The 20,909-nt window shown below is 41.3% G+C and overlaps 2 protein-coding genes across 2 annotated transcripts; both read right to left on the reverse strand.

Annotated features, from left to right (window-relative positions):
* Window positions 1–732: 732 nt before the first annotated feature.
* LOC145894064 (pre-mRNA-processing factor 19-like) lies at window positions 733–5,920 on the reverse strand. Its single transcript, XM_082982503.1, has 12 exons — window positions 5,783–5,920; window positions 5,455–5,603; window positions 5,144–5,279; window positions 4,113–4,286; window positions 3,739–3,878; window positions 3,580–3,659; window positions 3,330–3,450; window positions 2,952–3,054; window positions 2,254–2,376; window positions 1,985–2,070; window positions 1,529–1,699; window positions 733–1,080 (listed from the first exon to the last, which is right to left on the reverse strand). The coding sequence occupies exons 1-12, from the start codon at window positions 5,799–5,801 to the stop codon at window positions 874–876; spliced, it is 1,509 nt and encodes a 502-aa protein (XP_082838629.1). The 5' UTR covers window positions 5,802–5,920; the 3' UTR covers window positions 733–873.
* A 7,849-nt stretch (window positions 5,921–13,769) lies between these two features.
* LOC145894497 (SPRY domain-containing SOCS box protein 1-like) lies at window positions 13,770–19,151 on the reverse strand. Its single transcript, XM_082983109.1, has 4 exons — window positions 19,002–19,151; window positions 16,122–16,500; window positions 15,191–15,780; window positions 13,770–14,564 (listed from the first exon to the last, which is right to left on the reverse strand). The coding sequence occupies exons 2-4, from the start codon at window positions 16,352–16,354 to the stop codon at window positions 14,437–14,439; spliced, it is 951 nt and encodes a 316-aa protein (XP_082839235.1). The 5' UTR covers window positions 16,355–16,500; window positions 19,002–19,151; the 3' UTR covers window positions 13,770–14,436.
* Window positions 19,152–20,909: the final 1,758 nt, after the last annotated feature.

Raw genomic sequence — 20,909 nt, forward strand, 5'->3', positions numbered from 1 at the left:
TTCTTTCTGACACCAGTCATTAAAATGTCCCCACTCACAGGAAACCGTACGGGCGTAGGGCGATAGCCAAAATCGCTTTGTCGTCTCTGGACTCTGCAGAAACCTTGCTGGTTTCCTTCATTTAAAGGCCTGACAGTCTCCAATTTAAACTTGGCTTCTACGTAAATCTGCTTTACCTATAGCAGTTTAAATACTAGTAGCAAGGCCCCCTTTTTCTTCTTGAAAAGTGAAAACCTAATGGATCAAAGTTTATCCACGTTTACTTACAATGCTAACGATTTATGCAGTTCCCATTAGTTTGATGAATTGTGGTTTTCCGTTCATGACAATTCTCCTGTCATTCACTTACGGGAATGGGATTTTTTAACGCAAAACATCTAACTTAGGATTTCTGCTCCGTTAGCAATCTGTCCGCTACTGCACTGACGTCAATGCGGGCTGCCAACACAGAAATTTGTCATCGCATTTTCAGGCAAAAGAGAAATTCACTGGTTTACCCTCTTGGGTGGGCAGTTTTGTTGATTTCGACCTTAGATGTGATTGAAGGTGCGAGTAAGCAACAAAAAAAGGCGCTTTTAAGACATTGTTATCCAAAACTTGGCAAAGGAAGATAGAATCCTTGGTCTTTCGCACGCTACGACGGTTGGCCAGCTCCAACTACTTCCTATACGTCAATATCAATACGAACTCCCAGCAACCCCAACGGCAGGAGCACGCAAGGTTATTTGGCAACGGTGCTTGTTTTATTATCAGTCATACAAATCGGAGCACAACTGTACACTATTTACAAGCAGTTATGACACTTTTTTCACACATTGGTCCGAGACGCTTAAGATTTCCATCAGCCGTGGGGCCAGTCAACTTCCAGTTTCATCACATAATGCCGTAGAATTTGAGAGAACGATCCATGCCCGAAGAGGCTAGGAATCTTGCGTTTTGACCAAAACGAACACCGGTTGTCACGGCGCTGTGCTCTGTAAATGTCTTCAGTTCCTGCCATTGCTTGCACAGGTAGACCTTGAGGTCTGTGCCTGCCACAGCCAAGTAGGTGCCGGATTGGTCGAAAGTAAGCGATTTCACCTGAAAACGAACAGTTTATTTGGCTGGGGAATTGCACAGAATGTAAATATGTTCATTTCAACAACATGTACATTGAATCTTTGTGTCCCAAGTCCTTTCCATTATTCGCATTTTTGGGGGTTTGGTATCTCGGAAGCTTGTTATATATATATATATATTTTTTTTTTACCACACCGGGATTTGAACCCTGGATATCCCGGCCACGAATCCCTGTCAGGTTTTCGTCTTGATGTATGGGTCGGGCGCTTGACCAATGCTGAAGTTCCCCATTATGTTAACAGCCCTTGTGCAGCACCAAGTGGCGATTTTTCACTGTCTTCAACCTTTCTTATATCATTCGTTTTTAGCGCCCATTGTTGCTAAAATAGACTAACCCCATATATTTATTAAATAATTGAATAAAAGCCTCCCAACATCGCTACTGCAATTGTTTGTTATTGGATTATACCTCGTATCTATCAGGCATGGTGAGCGTCTTAAAATTCTTCAGTTTTCGCAAGTCCCAAAGTTTTACGGACGAATCCTCAGCTGCCGTTGCAAGATAGTAACCATTCTCCGAGAAAGCAATGTCCGTGATCGGGCCGGTGTGACCCGGAAAGTTGGCCACGTTCGTTCGCTCCTGGAAATTTACATAAACGTAAAGCTGGGGGCAAATACGTATTGTGAAAGTACGTCTTGCATTTTTACACCGTTGCACATTCCATCATCCATAATTTGTTAAATAGTGAACGTTGATAATCGCACATGTAACCAAACCATAGTATATGAGAAATATTAACTGACAGTATTGATATGAGTTGTATAGCTGTAGACTGGAAATACATTGCTGAATACTAGTATAAAAAGGAAAAATAGGCCATCACTATTTTGTTTAATCATTTAATATTTGTTTTTTTATAATTACCTTCAAATCCCAAATCTTGATCTGGTTGTCAACAGTACCAGTACCGAAAATCAATCCATCGGGATGGAACTGTGCACATGTGAGAGCTGCGCAAGGAAATATATTTTGAACTATTTAGAAAGATTGGTCGCCGACACAACCAAAGCAAACATATCAAACACACATTTATTATGTTCATCGACCCACTGATTGGGGGACCACAGTATTGCGAAACTTAGTTTTTGTAACATTTTCTACACAGCCACATAAAACACAGGTGTTGAACTTACCGCTTCCAATAGCATCATCCGTAACTTTGCAGAGTGTGCGACCAGTTCGTATATCGCTGAATGCCCAGTGTTGATCCTCACTGCAACTCAACAAGTAGTCGCCGAGCGCATGAAGACTGATTCCTGTGAATAAAACGTTGATAAAAAACATGCTTTGTCTGAATGTTGCTAATTTGTTACACAGATACTGACGTATCAAAAAGAATTAATGTTATTAACAATTAGCAACTGCATCAACAAGTTGGTGGGATAAAAAATTGTGTTTCCTATTGCATAAATCCTTATCCTTTTGGATCTATTGGTGCCTAAGCAAATTTGTTTGACATATTTTGTAACTCTATCAAAGTTATAAAGCGAATATATGTTCATTTATCATGTAAACATTGTGTAAGCTGCATACAGATGGCCACTGTTTCGACCTATAAGGTCTCAACATTGCAGCTGATGTGACTTTCAGACGACTTTGCCGACCAAAGCAAAGCCTTTCTCTTTGTGGTGACTGTACAATCACCGTAATCCGTTGGGCACCATACTAGGTGCAACCTTACGGAGAAAACAATGTGGAAACACTATGGCCAAGCAATGCTCAACCAACAATGCCATCAGGCCTCATGTCACAATAATCATGAGCAAAGTATAAACATTGGATTGTTAACAGCAAAATTTTGCCCTAACTCTTATAATTTTAATACAATTACCAGTTACAGCTTCCTTGTGAGTTTTGATGACAGTTGCACAACTTCCATCCTTAATTGACCAGACTCTCACAGTTGAATCAGCAGAGCAAGTGAAGGCAATATCCTTTAAAAAATATGAATTATATTTTATTGCATTGCTACATTGAATCCCATTGCATAAAGACTCTGACCAAAAAAAAACAATATAATTGTAATCATTTACAAACGACAAATTATTACACAGGTTGCTGCATTGTGGTTCAACACATCACTGCCAAACTCCCAGCAAGGTTTGAACTCTCAACCCTGGGCATATATATATGTAAATACCTTTTCCACTGCTCTTCTGGTTGAGCTACAAGTTTTAGAGTCTTTGCATTTAATAAACATTTTTCTTACCTCTGTAGGATGATAAATGACATTGGTAACTTTCTTTGTGTGTCCCTTCAGTGTGCTGATCACTTGTTCTGATTCCTTGTCAAACACAACAGCCGTCTTGTCGGCTCCACCAGTGATAACTCTACATAAAAGTATGCAACCAAGTAAAATAACGTCAGACAATAAAAATTTAAATTTATTTTCCTAAACACACAAAATGGATTCTGTGCCTAATGTCTTTCCCTACTAATGCAGGCTTTTCATGCATTACCTGTTCGTGTCTGAAGCACAAAGATCGACGCACAGAATGCCAGGAATAGAAGCAGAGTGCAATCCAGGATGTGATCCAATCTAGTAAAAAATAGTTTTGCAAACATTAAATGTAAATTTTCTTGTACTGGTATCGACAAAAATGTGAAGTAAGACATACTGGTCGATAGTTTTTGATATCATCAGCTCCAACCAAGTCATCAGGCATTTTCTTGCCCCTTTTCTTCCTCTCTGCAGTAAGAACGCTTGCTTTGTCCTGAAGTTTCTGAATGACATCTTCTGTAAGTCCAATCGGTTCCCCTGTGTATTAGAAATAAAGGAATGACTATCTCATTCAAGAGTAGTACAATGACTTAAAAATTGTGAAAACTTCACGATAATTTAAAACAAAAATGACATTTATCACTAAAATATTGATTCCAACAGGGAAACTTATCCTGGGAGATTGGTTTCTGGTTCACTTAAAAAAACAACACAAATTTATACTTATTATACAAAACTAAGTTAAGTCATTACAGACAGACAGATATTTACCGTCATCCTGCTCCTTGTCCACTTGCATTTGTTGTACAGCGGGCTGTATGGGCTGAGGCAAACCAGAATGTGGTTTAAGAGTGGCCAAAGCCTCTCGGGCTGCAGTTGCTTCTTTTGTGAGACGGGCAATTACACGACAGGCAGCATCATGCTGGTACAGAGCATGGGACAATTCTTTTGAAAAAGAAAATGCAATAAATAGTTAAATTTCTGTTCCATTAGCTTGCATATCACATGAGGTATTAATCCTAGGCCATAACGTTAATTTTGAGATAAGATGTGATATTTTAAATGAGCAGTGTTTAAAATGAACTATATACTGTTCTTCTAGTCAACCCCAATTAAAACATCAATGATAAAAATGTTTGTAATGTAATGTTCTCATAGATTTTCACAGTACAAACATAATCCAATCATTTGTTAAAAAGCAGGTTCCAGTGTGCTAATTTGTATACACAAAAATTTGCACTAAATGACCAGGGGTAAAATTTCTGATAAACATATGTACTAGGGTTCCTTCCCGGGAATGTCTCGACAGGAAATTCCCGGGATTTCTCGACAATATTCCGTTCCCGAATCCTGGGAATTTTGATTTCACTTCCCGGGAATATGGCAACAAAGCAAAATAGATTAAAAAGTGAATAAATTTTCCTTTTTTTGCTTTTTTGGATCCTATGAATCAAAATGATGACCCTGTTTTGTGTTTTTCAATCAGTTTTATGGCGGAAACTTACACTATAAACGAAGTTGGTACGCATTTGTAAGCACAACGTAAACCTAGCGGTACAAAAATTCTGTTTATTTTTTTTACGTTTTGTAGCTTAAGCTTGGCGAATGTGATATTACTTGACGGGAACTTGCTAAATTAAATGTTTGCGGGTGTAATAGACAAATTTTAGTCGTTTAAATAATGCAATTACGCAGGAAAAAAAAATGCCAATTTTTTTGTCGGGATCCCGGGAAATTTTTTTTTTATTTCCCAAATCCCGGGAAGTAAAAAATCCGGGAAATAGAGGAACCCTTATATGTACCTTGTCTGGTAGTATGCAACTGCTGTCGCAAAGTGTACGTCATCAAAACACAAGCATCCCATTCATCTTGCAAAGACTTTAGAATGGCAGGAATGCTGGTTGCTGAAGGGGGTTTGGGCTTCACAATGGCATTTGCCTTTGGAAAACAAGTAGGCAGTTGAAACAAAACAACTATTTGTTTTGATAGATTATTTTACTTATTCTTAGTAAATTGTGATGTAACCTCTCAGTTAATTGTTAAAAAAACGCTACATCATGAAGAATAACTTAAAAAGCCCCTATTTAGGATCCATCATAACAGCAACACCTACTTTAATTTCTATGATTTGGTCAGGTGTGATTGGTTCGCCATTGGTTGGGTCAGTGCCATTCTCTTGTATGTATTTCTCCAAAAGGCGACGTTCAAATACACACCCCGAAACTGAAGAAATACAAGGAACTTCTGGAACCTCGCCTGAAACTAAACACAAACACTATAATTTGCCCGGTAATTTACGATAGAAATAGATGAAAAATATTTGGTTTCTGCTAATGTGAATAAGACACATAGAAAATTGTGTGTAAAAACACCTTTTAAGTCCAAAAAGGATTTTGCAGTTGCTACAAATTTCCTTGTAACATAAAACGACACAAACTTACTTGAACAAACAAGGGACATCGCCGAGGACTCTTTGTAACAGAATTGTAAAATATCCTGCGTTAAATGAAAAACGTAATCACTCTGTCAAATTTACAATGCAGTGAACCAAACGTGCGGATATACGTTTTGAGTTTCTCAACAAATGTGCCAAATACCAGATCGCATATGACCGACTTATATATACGACTAAACTATTTTACAAAATCACTTACATCTAAAACATATTAAACAAATATACTTCTTTGTGTAGAAAATTATATAAAAATTCAATTTCCTGCCTGTGGACTTCAAAAAATTTAATTTTGTAGCGAAAGCAAATGTTTTTTTAGATTTAGTAAAGCTATTTTAATCTCATCCGCTCAAATGATTGCAAAAGAGAACGTAGAAATTACCAGGAGCAATATATTTTTGCGACAAGCTCTTTTTGTCCAAGCATTAACGTATTACCATTTCCAACTGGCTGACTGTCACACAAGTAGGCACACTAAACTAACAAAGACTAAATGGCATGTACAGTTCTACTTGGACACCAATGGATCCACACAAGTCCGGAACTCAGGTAAATGTTTATGACGTACTCAATGAAAGTTTGTGAAATACAGCACTGATGCGATGCATTGAAAAAGAGCTTTAAGTCGGTTGTCATAAAAAGACAAATCCCACCATGAAGTGTCCTTCAATCCTTCATCTTGATGCTCATAATTAAGGCTTTTGTGTTTTCTTCAATTTCTATCCACTACTTCAGGAATTTTGTAATGTGATCAGTTACACACATAAAAGTTTGTGTGGATCCTGCAGTAAAAATGTTAGACACAAGGGTTTAGTGCAGTAATACATACGAGTCATGCTTTATTGGTATGTAGGGCTTTTTGGAAATTCACCTCCGTCAGGTGGCAATAAAGATCAACAGGATCTTGACCTAAGCAGAACGGAAAACTGATGACTTGCATCGCTCCCCTCGCTTGACAATACTGACTGTGGCTTTGGGGGCTCGTAATAAAAATGGGGAAGCACCGGGATTTACAAATTCGTTACATTATAGGAAAAAGTATATGTCAGTGTTGATATGGCGAAAAACAATTGGTTGGTGTATTGGTAATTTCGTAATTAAATCTTGTTGGTTTTGATCAACGACGTTGACTCGAATTGTGCCACAGTCTGCTGTATCGATTTTTGTGGAATTGTGACTGTGAAACCTACTTGTTCCTTTTTTGGAATAATTTATTGTTCGTTTCTCGGAGACATAAATATTGATGTATTTGAATCCTAACTACTTTCACAACAGGGCATATTCATATATAGTGTGTATGTGTTGCTGTACAAACCAAAGATTATTTCGCTTGCTTAAGACAACAGCACTCCTGCACCACAGATCTAGAAAAAAGGTTCGAAGGCGAATGACGCACACCATTCGTCATCCTGGCAGAAAAAAAGGTTCCCATTTGTTTTTCGCGCAATTAGGGATGTTTGGAAGCGGGTTTAACATTCAAATCTTGCCATCGTCGGTCGTTAGTCCTTCGGGCGTCGCACAAATGTCACTTTACTGTTCCGTGACACGGATCCTTATCACGACTTTCGCGGTTGGGATGATTTCCGTGGACGCTCAAGATTAGATACAAATGACGCGAGAAGGGGATTTGGCCACTGGTGATTTGTGGAAAATTATCTGCTTAACAGTCCTCGTCGATTCGTGGGCGTTTTACCAATGGGTGCCCTATATGTGACCTTCACTGTTACTGTGAGAGCCAACTACCATTGTATGGGGTATGGGAATGTTTGCTTGCCTGTTAATGTTTCATTCGATAACAAGTGCAAGATTGAGTTAAAACTTGTTCCTTAATAGTTAAAAACTGCGCTTTTATTTTAAATTTATGACAATCCAACTCCAGTATAATTCGCCTGTAAACTATTTAAGAACTTTGCTTGCTAAACTTCTAAATTTTCAAGTTTTATGAAGCATTCCAAATATGACTGATGTGTGATGTCTTATGTAGACAAATTAAGTACAACTGTGAAAGGAAGAGTTGGCGGAGGCTTTACGTGTTTCTATGAATTCAACTAAACTCTTTCAATTGGAAACCCAAACAAACGATTAGCGATTAATAGTGCCGACCAAGCGAGACAAATCAAAGAAAAAGTGATTTTCGTCTTCACACCGAAGTCCCTTTTCTTTCTAATGAGGGTGGTCGTTATACCAATCGAGATCCGCGAGGTCGCCCGGCGATCAAACAGATAAAGGCGTTCATTTGAAAGCTGGCGACTGAATTTTGTTTAGATTTAGATTATCTGTAAGCGCAATATAGCCCTGAGGGTAGAGACTGCGCGGCAGCCTTCTATTTTGCGAAACTTGGCCTTTTTTCGTTTTCATTTTTTCCTGTGTTCGGAGAAAGATTGGTCGCTTTAACTCACTGAATTTAAGTGAACCCAAATACAACAAAATTTATTATGTTACCACTCGTATTGCTGTGACTTGTGGTTGGGCAATAAAATCTGACAAGGTCGTGCGCATTTCTGTTACGAATAACAAACGGTTCGTACGTGAAGCGAGACCCACGTGAGCATTTACGTCATACGCTTACCTATGCGTGCGCTATATGTCCCGTGATCGAACATTGGCAGCAAAGCATGAAACTCAACCTCAAGTGTCAGTCGATCAATGATTGTTACCATTGTATTACAGGGTAAAGGTATTTAAAGAGATTACATCATGCTTTAAAGTGGCATTGGCACACACTTGGTTCTATAGTTACTTAAGGTCTGGAGTAGTTGTCATTTGCAAATAATGTCATATCAATGAGATTACCCATATTGCTGGCGTTCCATTCACTCACGTTATTTCAAATTCGACCACTCAATTATAGGAATTCATACATTTGTGGTTGTAAGTGCTAATAGCACGCAAGGTTAAGAAACTTAATTTCTTGTTTATCAACAAATGTACAGACAGCACAGTCACGCGTGGGCGGCCATCTGACTCCGACCAAACTCGCGAAAGCGGAGGTGAATAAACTCACAGTAGTGATTCACAGGTGTCGCACGGGCATCCGACGGAACGTCGAGTCACCGCGGAATTCCTGTTCGAGTGCCTTTCTCCTTAACTTTGCAAGTCTTTCCTGACAAACCTATTTTACCCAATAGTACCACGGTTTGCGTGTTCACGTGACGCGCTTGATCCAGAGCATCGAAATTCAAAATTGGATTCGGTAAGAGCGCAATGTTTGCATGATCTGCATGGACGTTTCGAATTGACAATTGTGTTTGGTTGATTAACATCATTGTAAAGCGTAGTTTGGGATGTTGTTTTTTAAAGTTTTTATCCTCGGCCCTTGGACGACGAAATGGTTGGCTAAGCCTTTCGGAAGACGTAAAGTGATGCAACGTGGTTTAAACCTGTGTTTCCCAACTTTCATAAATCGGTGACAAACTCATCCCTTGCAGAATGTTGCGACGTCGTACGTTTGCCTGGCTGTTTGTCCTGCAAGATCTTCTATATTCGCACTAAGCTGCACTGATGAGATCTTATTGGTCGGAACAGTGCACATCTGTTATATATGAAGCTCACAGAATACAAATCATTGTCTCCATGCCAAATACATCTTGTAACGTAGCTCTTTTACAGCGAAGCAATGCAGCAAACACATGCACAGCAGGACCTATTGGTTTTAATGGAAAATGAAGTTAATGGAAAATGAAGTTACTGGAAAGGCCGGATGTCGGAGAGACACGAGCCTTAAATCAGTCACGGACGTTCCTACGTAGCTGTTGACGTCACTTAAATCTTCAAGCTTACGAACGAAAAGCCGGCGATTTTGGGCGTACTCTGTAATTATGGGACACTCTGACGATTGTGGCATTTATTTTTACAGGCGATCACACGAATTTTGGCAACGGCGAGAAATCCCGCGTTGAAACCTGCAATACTTGTGTTAATGAATAGGTAAGTGCGGGACCGAATCCGAATATTCGGATCGGTCAAATAGTACTGTACGTGTTTTTCAATATTCGACCGAATCTGAATATACTGAAAGCAATTCCTATACAAGCAGTGTATCTTAACTCTTGTAACAACGCTCAGACTGGCGTATTGTCGTTATTTGTGATTTATGCAACGGAAATGCGTTCAATAAACACCAACACTGACGAATTAAGAGAACGAATAACAATATATCGCCACAACGAAAATGCATACAATAAGTGTCTTTTCATCCAATGCGAAAATTGATGACGTCACTAAGTATTAGGTAACGGTCGAATATTGATTGCGGGTATTTTGTATGTGGGCAAAACCCCTATTTATCAACTAACACAAAAGGTAAACAACCAGTAATGTGTTGCGCCGGATCCGGGTACCCGGACCCGGCCGGATATTGACCCATTTTCAATACCTGGACCCGCGTGGATAATACACTTAATTTTACCGGATAGTTGGGAAAGAATTTTTGTCCTAAAACGCACAAACATTTCGCAAATTGCTCACCTCATAAGGTTTCTATACCCTGTACACATAAGAGTGTTTGTTTATGACCTTTACAAATATATGAATGATCTTTCACCGAAAGGGTAAGTATATATATATATACATACATATAGATGCATACAAAACAAATCTTTTTTTTGACCTTTTTCAACTAATTTACGTTGGCGAGATGACGAAAATTAAAAACTTTACATTCGCGTTAATCAAAGGACGGTTATCATTTATCAATTAGCGCATATATGCTTCTTGCAGAACACATTTAATAAAACAGGAGACTTAAGTCCTAAGTATTAAACGTGCCTTATCAATCAGCCTTTTTTAAAAGAGTGCCAAATCAAGAGAATTAAGTTATTAAGCACGGAGTTGTTAAACGTGCAGCAGTTTTTCATACGCAATTTGTGGTATTTAAAAAATTTAGGTGTAACTTGAAATAAGCGCCGGTTATTACGCACATGAGCTTACCAAACCCAACCATAGGGCGAGGCTGCAGTATTTTCGTCCTGGTGAAGCCATTAATATCCAATCATCGCCTTTTATTAATATTATCGCGCCTTAATGGTCGTGATACTACGTGCGGTCTTACCAACAATGCATTAAAATTAAAGTTAAATTACGATTGAAAGTCTACCGATGAAGGCAATATATAGCAAATCAGCTTTTATTCCACGTGCATAAGAATGGATAAGGTGGTGGCCCGGTATTCGCGTTATCATTTCAATATTTATGTATTGCTTTTTTATATTAATGTTTACTTTATATTGCTATGCAAACATACACCTTTTGCTATATGAATTAAACAAAGTGCTTGTATTTTTGTGCCTAGCTTGTTTTGTTTTTTCAAAAAGCTCAATTGACACTCCAAACGTTTCATGACCTGTACTTTTTTGCATACATGTGAAGGCATGGCTATTTCATACAAAGGATAATCAACAACCCATTTTTTTTTCTCAACTAAATCCTCCAGAATATTTGCTTGGGAAAGTTTGATAGATATATCTGTTGTTCGCTGCCTGCTGGCTTTATCGATGCTCTAAGATTTGATTACATACCTTTGTGACGTCATTTACTCACGTGCATTCCGGCGAATCATCCAAAGATCTAGCAGATTTACGCCATGAAGAGTCGCGGGCATCTGACCGCTGACCGCTGATCGCAAAAACAACACAACAAAGCTTTAGAGACAATAAATTGCTAATTCAATTGCATAAATTATGTTAATGTAATCAATGATGCTGAAAAACACGTGTATATTTTTAGGCTATGGATTGCGGCCATGTAGCTCCAAGGTCAATCAGATTATTCAAGAAATTTAGCTTGAGGTCAAACCTGAATTCCTCTGTTTTCCAGCAAGTGCTTGGATTGTTTCAATTAAACAAGCAAGAATGTTTGTACAGTGGAGTTTTGTTGTAATTTGCAAATCGATGGGGGTGCGAAAAGTTAAAAACCAAGCGAGACAACCCAGCTGATCACGATTGTCCGATTGCTCACCGCCAAACAACGTCACATTTCCCTTGTGACGTCACAAAACAGCTAGAGTTGATCACGAAGCCGCAAAAGCATGGTCGTGAATAACGGACTAAATTTGGACTTTAGTAGTATGGTTTTGTGTCAGATTTCGAAACAAACAATAAGTATTTGCTGTTGTAACTTGAAATTGGTGACTTCTCTGGGGCGTTTGTCTGGTTGAGCAATTCTGACACAAAAGTAACAGCATCATCAAGGTGGTGGTTTAAGGTGTATTGTAGTTTGTGACAAACCTATGCGATTGGGTGTGAATGTGTATAACCAGATCACACTACAAAACCATTTTACATGCAGAAATGAAATGCTACGCAACGCCGTGCCCACACGGATGGCATAAAGTTAGGCATTCCTTGCCAAGACACGTAGGTCGGGTGGCGCGGTTACTACTGTACTAAGTGCCTGGAAATGAAAGATTGCCTTCTGATTATCGCTCTCAAAGGCGAAACTCCAGTGAACCACTGTGGCGTCCGGCCACGCAGCGTTTTTAAATTGTACGTTGTCAGAACGAAATCACCTTCGATTGAGAATTGAACCCTGTTTGTGAGGTACCTGGTAGTTAATATCCAGTGCTTTTGTAGCCGTACGCTACTCGCCCCGTTTGTCGTCAATGGTTTCCGTTTGTTGTTCGAGGCGTGGTGACCACTATCATTGAAGCAAGCGAAGTCCCCTAAGACCATGAGGTTCAAAACAACAGGAGCAGCTGATCTTGCCTGTGCGCGGTACAAACAACTTACAACGAACTGAATGACGTTTTAATGGATTTTAAAGTGTGTCAGATCTTAAAATACTCGAACAAACTTAAGCTGTTTTCACCACACAGCTTAACTGTAAACGGGAGTTTTTCAATGTAAAAAGGATTACTAACAACTGTTAATTAGTGTTTTACAGCACATTGCGAACGTCCTATATCTACTTGAGCAGAATATAACCAACCCGCACCCAGTCAGATCAATTGTTCAAAAACATTGGACCGGCGCTTCCAGTGGACCACGACGCTCTTTCGTGGAAGCGGTGAGGCATGTCACCACACATTGTGGCAGTTGTTAGTAGTATGTGCGAGCCCAGCATTTAAAATGAGCGTGGATGCACATTTAGAGTTTTCTCGGGATGGGCAAAGTTGTTCACTTTCGTGGGCATCATTTAGAAAAACAAATTTCGTAGTGGTCCCCCTGAAAAAGTTGTTAAAATCTTGTCACAATCTGAAAATGTTGTAATTAACTGCGTTGACCTATTTATTAGTTTAGTCCACCGGCAATTATTGAAACAAAGGCCGTCGTCCTGGTTTGCGTGTGCTTGTGTGATGACGGCAGCGTGACAAAACAAAAGGCGAACTTCTCCAAAGCGCCATGTAAACTTGCCGGCCAGATTAAGGTCTGTTCCTGAGCGCCGGCAACAGATTACTCCTTTTGGTTTGTCTGCTTTTAGGCCTCCACCAGACGTACAGTGCCGTGTGGATTTTCCTTGTCGAAAAGATTACGCGGTTTTTCCGCCTCAGGTCGCTGTCGGACTGACAGTAAACAAACCGGGCTATGTGGACGTACTTTCACCGCTTCGGCTTGGCGCTGAATAAATAACCAAACAAATCTTCAGGCTCCGACCTTCTTGACGAGATTTGATTTGGGAACATCGATGGTTCGGTGCCCAATACACTACCTTTAGACTGGCTTTGTTTGTATGCTATAGCAACAAGGCATTCTTCAAATCTCACGGCGCTTTCCGTCCGATACGTTTGTGAAGTATTACACCTACCCAGCCAAAGCCAATAACTCTCCTTTATTCCCAAGAAGTTTGACAGCTTCCAAGGATACATTTTAGTACTCCCCAATTTCACCACTAACTTCCAGCATACCAATTTACTGAAATCAGCACCTTTTCACCTCTTGCGCACTCCCGACACCTGTTAACTGAAGAATTCTGTCCACTCCCAGGCAGCTGCTTTCGGTTTTAGAGGCCAACTGCTATGTGTACTCTTGGGACACTGGTAGTTCCATACATTGGGCACTTTATTCATACGCGTTGAAACGAGTTAAAATGGAAAATAAAACTTAATAAAAGGAATAACAAAAATAACGGTGACAGTTAAAAGCATTCTGTACGGACCGAAAGGCAATAAATGTAAGATTGGGTTAGCGTGGGTATCAGTTGACATAACTGGAAGCCTAAATTGTTTAATGGTCCAAGCCCAGAGATTGGGTCAAATCATGAAAACCTCCGAAGGAACGTTTTGTGTTAGAAATAACAATCGTGCAGATACATCAAGAATAAATAGCGAAGCAGAAGGGTAGCACGTTTTCAGCATTTTCGAGTGCATGCGTGAATGATTTAAAAGCAACATGTCGGACTTAAAAAAAGGGGCAACACGTCGGAATTGTGCTGCTTTAATACTTAAACTTGTATGTTTAACTGTGACAAAAGTTTGCTGCAGTGTCATACCGTTTGGAGACAAGATTATCAGGGAGTGCGGACAAGCACGTTCTTGGGGATAGTTGGTATTGCACATGAAATACGAATTGTATAATCGAAACAGGCGGGAAGCTTCAGACCACAGCGTAAAGGAAAAAGTGGCGACGGCCTTGGACCGCCTTGGAAATGCATTTGTACTTTTGAGAGCACCGATGAAATACACGTGTAACGGCCAATACGGCAATTTAATCACCGGTACAGCACGTACTCTTTTAACCGTTGAGGCAGGGGCAATTCGTTGACGTCTTTAAGGTGCTTCTGGCCCAATGACATTCGGACCCGACGACGGCACAGTTCGGCTAGAGGAAGAGGCGCAGCTGTAAGGTAAAGAAGATTGGATTTAATTAAAGGTTCCTATGTCGGGTGGGCTGGTGATTATGTCTAAGATTGTTCCCTTACGGAACACTGGTGTTTATCAGATACTTGTGTTAGGGTCGGTTTGAGAGCCGAAATAATTACTATGCCAAACTGCTAGGAAATCGTAATTACGCAGTAATTGTTTCCACACGTCACACGAATAAGCAATTGTTGTCTGGTCGGACTCGACAGCCATAAATGCCACGCCAGACAGGCTATGCGAGGGCAAATTTGGCGAGTCTGGCCGTTATGTCATGACATAACAACAGCCGCGCAACTATTTTTGGGCTTAGTAAGACAGCCTGAAGTGCGGTTTTCCGAACCGTGGACAACAACTGTGGCACGATATGACGTACAGGCCCAAGCGCTGGTGATTCCGAAACGCTTTGTCAGCCACGTGAAAAATGATAGCCCAGGTAACTTAGTTTACTCGTGCGCTTAAGCTTTACCGGCTTTTACAACAAGTCCAAATGGTATCTCTAGCACGGATCTATGCCTTCGGGCGGGCAAACAAGTTTAAAGCAGACGACGAGGCTGGTTTGCGGCGCTTGAACAAATATACAAAGAAATGGGTCTAATTACTTACGATCGAGGCCGTTGATGTAACGGATGCCGACTTCGCAATGGCCCCAGACACAGCTGATAACTGGGTACAGAGTCTTGCCCTTAAGTCCGCGAAAGGCAACTCCCAGGTACTGCTTGTCAGCAACGAAACTCATGGTGCCTTCGTCCATGTCCAGCACCACTAGGATCTTCTCCGGAACCACGAAATTTTCGTCGGGTTCCAAAAAGGCAGGGTAGGTCTTCTTTTCATTCCGGTGAACCTTGCCACCGTGGAAGAGCTTGTTACGGCCCAAGTCCCAGCCCCAGGACTCGTTGTTCTGTCCCACAAGGGAGCGGTACCCCATGCATGTAAGGGGGGCGTCCCGGGTACACACCCCCACCATGGCGTGGGTACCACGTTGTCGTGTGTTCCACGTAATCTCCCAGCAGTGGAGTCCACGGGTGTATCCCACCTTGCCTCTTGCGCCATCGGTGGACTGGGCCACCGGGTGTCTGTGCATGATTAAATCGCCCTCTTTCACGAACACGTTAACGCTCTTGTCATCCACATTCCAACCATGCTGTTGTTGCACGTCGGATCCGACAGGCGGCATGTCCAGCAGTACATCAAGCCTGTGCGCCAAATAAGTAGGTCGTTATTTAAAAGCGTGACGGCCACCATTTACCTATTTGCATACACGCGTGCTCGACAAGCAGTCACTGGTTTTGGTGCTCTTGTGTTTTTTTAACGCCACAAGGACAAAGATTTAACTTCACTTGCAAAGACTTTTATTGGTGGCTTTACACTTGTAGGTAATTATCCAACAAGACATTTAATTTACTGTGACCTCACATAAATTACTGATGGTTGCTTGGCTGCTATGCTAATGGGTGCTGTGTTTTGTGCTTTAGCCATGAAACTCTCGCAACTACATGCCAGGCTAACTCCACTTGAACATTTGAACAACAATTACCTGTGCGGGCATTCCGACTGCATTCCAGAAGCCGAAAATCGGTTCGCGTGGCCATGGTTGGTATTCCTTCGGTGGTGGCCATCGCGATTGCTGTGTCGTCGACTGCGTTTCGGTGGTGAACTGGCGTCTCTTGAACTGTTACGGTTACCACTGTTGGTATGTCGCAGTGTGGTGCGTGCTATAAGCGGTTCGATGAATGGCAGTCGTCTGTCGCTAGATGCTTTTTGTCCCATGTTGGTCGTTCGAATAATCTGAATCTCCCAAGTTCACGTAAAAATCTCGCTTATTATGTAGACTCTCTTGCTTTGTTTCTCGTCTGTCTGTAGTTGGTAGATGCTGCAGATGTGGCGTCTGGTCGGCGTATAAGTAGCGTCGCGGGCTGTTGAGAAAAAAGAAAAAAGCGATGACGCGGTTGTCTACGTCACACGCAAGCAACAAGAGGGCGGGCGCGTGATTGTTTCCAGCGTTGTAAACAAGCTCGAAACCGCTTTTCGCCTTCGGACGTGTGAGAAGGGGATGGTGCGTTTTATCGAATGGGCAGTTTATAACAGCTAAACGCAGCTTGTGGGCGTAAATAGGATTGCGGACGTTGTTCAATGACCAAACAGACTGGCGACGGGATGAGCCCGCGGGCGCTTTCTCCTATAGTGAACCGCGATAACTTGAAAGATCGGCTTCTTGGCATCAAACGCCGCTGGCGACGTAGAGCCGCTAATCTCGCAACTTCAGAAAACAATCAAACCAGCGAACACTGCGGCTTCCAAAAAGCGATTAGACTCGGGGCAAATTATCAGGTTAGGAAGGTTTTTTGGACGAATCCAATTTGAGTTCACACGACGAGGTAATTGAGTAGCAGTTTTTACCAGTTCGGGACGCCGGACAAAAGTGTGACATCTGCTACGAAGACGAACCGCGACTATCAGTAGTTCTGCGCCATATGCCATTGGGAGTGAAATTTCGTTTCTCTTAGGCCGTTGACATTTTCCTGTTTCGATATTAACGGAAAGCAACGCTGCTTTAAAGACAAACATGTTTTCAAAGGTAGTGTGACAGTAGTAATTCATTAGCAACCGGGGTTGTGTACATGGATAACGCCAGTTTTAATTAAGTTTGCGGTTGCCAAAAATCTTTAATGATATTTTAAAACTTCTGAAATTTACCATTGCTTCAAAACACTAGCGCGAATCGAGTTGACCTATCTGCGGGCTTCACAAAAGGCTTGAAATTACAGGTTGCGGTTGTCGGTCTCCGGCTAAGCGGGCCTAGACGCAGGCGTTTCCTGGAAGTAAGACGTACTGGTGGCTCAACTAAAACCACTTCGACGAACCGGAAACGACTGCGACTTCGTACGAGGGCTGGGTTTGTTGCCACATCGTCGCGGATTCCATTCTGACGTCAGCGCGCGAAACCACAGCGTTCGAATCTTTACGTAAGTAGGTCACCGCGCGCTTTAACAAACACCGTCGGGCTCTCCCAAGCTCTTTTGTTATGTCCCGGTCTCACCTTCGTTTCTACTACTAAAGCCGGTTCCGGGCGCAAAAATGGGCCCACATTGGAAAATTAACGAGGGATGACGTAAGCACACCTTGCTGTGACGTCAGTGGCACAGTTTGTTGGGTACTGCGGGTTTGCCGGGGGCAAATAGGTTTTCGGGCTCCAGTGGGCGTATAAAGCATCGGAAACGGAGTGGTTTGTGGCAGTTGGGAGCGCAACTGTCCGCTGTTGTTCTTGTGGCAAGTAAAATGAGTGCAGTGATCCCACGGGTAGCGGTTGGTACCAGCGCAATATTTATATAAAGGTTATGCACTTAATTTAGGGTAGGTTGCTGTTTGTATTAATACCAGGGACTTATCACTTATCCATGCAGATTGGCATTTGCCGAGGCTGATGTACCGTCATAATCGTACGTTAGTTGTGCCACCATATCTTTAAATCTAGCGTTTTAAGAACATTTCTATTCCGATTCAAAGACCAGAGCACCCAAAAGGAACCGAAATTTCCCTGTCTGTTTCGTGGGTACAAATATGGTTACAAGCTTGTTGGGAGTCCGAAACGATCACAGCACTTCCGGCTTGTGTTTGACTTTACATACCAGCATTTACCATACCATAGGCAGCCAATATCACCACGAACTTCAACCTTAGCACCTAATAATTGTGAACTTTAGTTTTCCGTTAATCACAGGTTACACATTATGTTCACGGCAATTAAATTATATTCACTAAAGGTTATTTTTACCTATTTGTAAGCATTTTAAACGCCACAAACCAATTTTGAGCGTATTTTTTTGTTTTACATTAGTTTTTAGTGGATTTTAGGACAAATAATACACCGTATAATAGAAAATTTTCCAAAAACTTTCCACACAAGAGTTACGACATTAAGAGCACGCGCCACCGCCAGAAACTTCCCCGTTAGGTTTGATATGTGTGGTTGTACAAAGCCTCGCTAGGTACACAAAGCAAAGTACGGCCCTAAGAGCGCGGCGTGTATTTCACAGAGCAGTGAATGGAAGACTAGTGGAAAATTTCCGCGGACGCCCAGACGGACTGACTTCTCAGTACATAGCACACGCGCCCGCCTGCTAATCATTAACCTTCCCACGAAAAATACACATTGTTTAATAACAACAAACCATGCTGCATCGTGTTACCACTGTTACCCTTAATCGGACAAAGATGTTTACCAAATATTCTGCATTTTCTGAAAAAGTTATTAAGGGACTATCCTGTCCATTTCGCAGACATGAGCTTGTATTGAAAAGGCATGAATTAAAAAATGTACCTTTTTTGGTAGGCACATAGTAATAAAACATAATTATGTAGTATTCCTTGGATACAACAAAACTGAACATGATAGCATGCTAATGATGGTACACACCTGGGATTAATAGATGCGACACGTGCTTCTGACTTGAGCAGGCTTTCGTAGAGGTTACACTTGGTAGTTACTATAAATCACACCTCCCAACTGCTTACAACGCCACGTACAGCTCCAGCACTGTCCAAAACGGTATGATGGCTAACTTATCAGGCCAACGTGTTTTAGCGGCAAAGAAATTTTCCATTACGTCACGATGCATACCATAATGAATTGCGCGGCGCAAAAGGAGCGCTGTAACTTAATAAAGAAAGACTAACGAGGAGAGAGGAAAAGCGCTGCGCATCGATTGATGCCAGCCGCGTAGTAAGGTAGCACACGTCGAAACAAAGTTTTGTCTAAGATTACCCCAATGGATTTTAAGTTTCGATACCGTATCTTCTCCATTGTATTTTTTATTATTTTAAACTAACAAAGATGCGCATTTACTGAAAACATTTTGCATTAATTTATTTTACCGCAAGGTTAAAAAAAAGAAAAATTAATACTTTTATTTCTTCTGAAAACACTTTTTAACGCTTACCAAATTGTTTAAAGCGAATTAATGATCCATTTTTTGTGTGAAGAAACATGAAAAAAGATACTAATCGCATTTGGGTATTTTTAAACTTTGATACACCCGATACTTGTTTTCGTCTTCGAAGAGCTGCTGCGTGCGCTTGTCCCACGTTGGAATGTCGAAAGAGAGTTTATTTTAATCAATCCCCTCACCTTCGAGGTTGTTCAATCATCCTTTTCCACCGCACCATCACAGCAGAAAACACGCTCTCTTTCATGACCTGATCACGGAAAAAGGAATGAGCACAGTCTTGTTGGTTCAGGGCACAATGCTCTGGGTGAAGCTAAGACCGTGGTCACGTATCACAGGGCTTCCGCGCAAATCTGTTTACTTAGGTGGACCCCTGTGCTTGTTTACGAACTATCCGATGCCATGGGTTGGCTGGATATCGTGTTCAACACATATGTGGGAATGTGATACCAAAATGACTTTGTCTCCACGTGTTATTTCCATTCCACTCTGGTCTGCAACTTTGCAAAACGCGTGTATGATGTAGGCAGTTGCAAATGCAATGAGCACCTTTACGCTTGACGTCTAGTTCTAGGAAACAGTACACCGCAATTAGGCGCAATGCAAACAAACATACATCAATCTTTTTGCATGATACTGTGCAAATACAAACAGTTGTGTAAGCTGCATATACAGATGGCCACTGTTTCGACCTAAACAGTTGTGTTACAGCATAGGCTCTCAGAGTTTTTTGCCACCGAAATAATGAGATCAGATGCTGAAAAATATTTGACCTTGCAAACAAACATTGTAATCTGCTTGCTGGTTGTGTGCAGGGTGACTCTCCAAATCACGGACGCATCAACCCCTCGAAAACTCTTTTTATGGCTTGGAAGCTTGCATGATGTTCGTATGTATGCATGATTGTAATGACCACGTTGTGTGTTCTTTTGTTATCGAACACAAATTCGCACCTGCTGCCCTGAAAATGGCATAGCCTATGTGCACACATAAACAAAGAATGTAAAATACATTGTAATACTTGTAAGGTGCATAATACGATACTTCATGTTGTTAATGTTGGAATGTGGCATGAGTTCCATGTTATGACCTGCTCGATTGCCAGTACTATATATGTAGAGAAAATTACATTTAGCACAAAGGAAGCCGATTTTAAATCTCTCAAAGTGATCAGTAAAACTTGCTTGCTAAGCACGAATCGAACCGTAAAACTTTAAAGATTGCCAGCCCCCTTGGTACTGCTGGCTTCTCATTCGTTTCCAATGCAGTTAACTCTGTTTATCACTGGAAACGCCCCGAACTTGCCCTTGCCAAATATTTGTAACGACCTGAACTTGGGATACAGGCATTTACAACCCACACCATTCTAAAGAGAGTTT

The sequence above is a fragment of the Ascidia mentula genome, chromosome 3, assembly GCF_947561715.1.
Source record: "Ascidia mentula chromosome 3, kaAscMent1.1, whole genome shotgun sequence".
Lineage (NCBI taxonomy): Eukaryota > Metazoa > Chordata > Ascidiacea > Phlebobranchia > Ascidiidae > Ascidia > Ascidia mentula.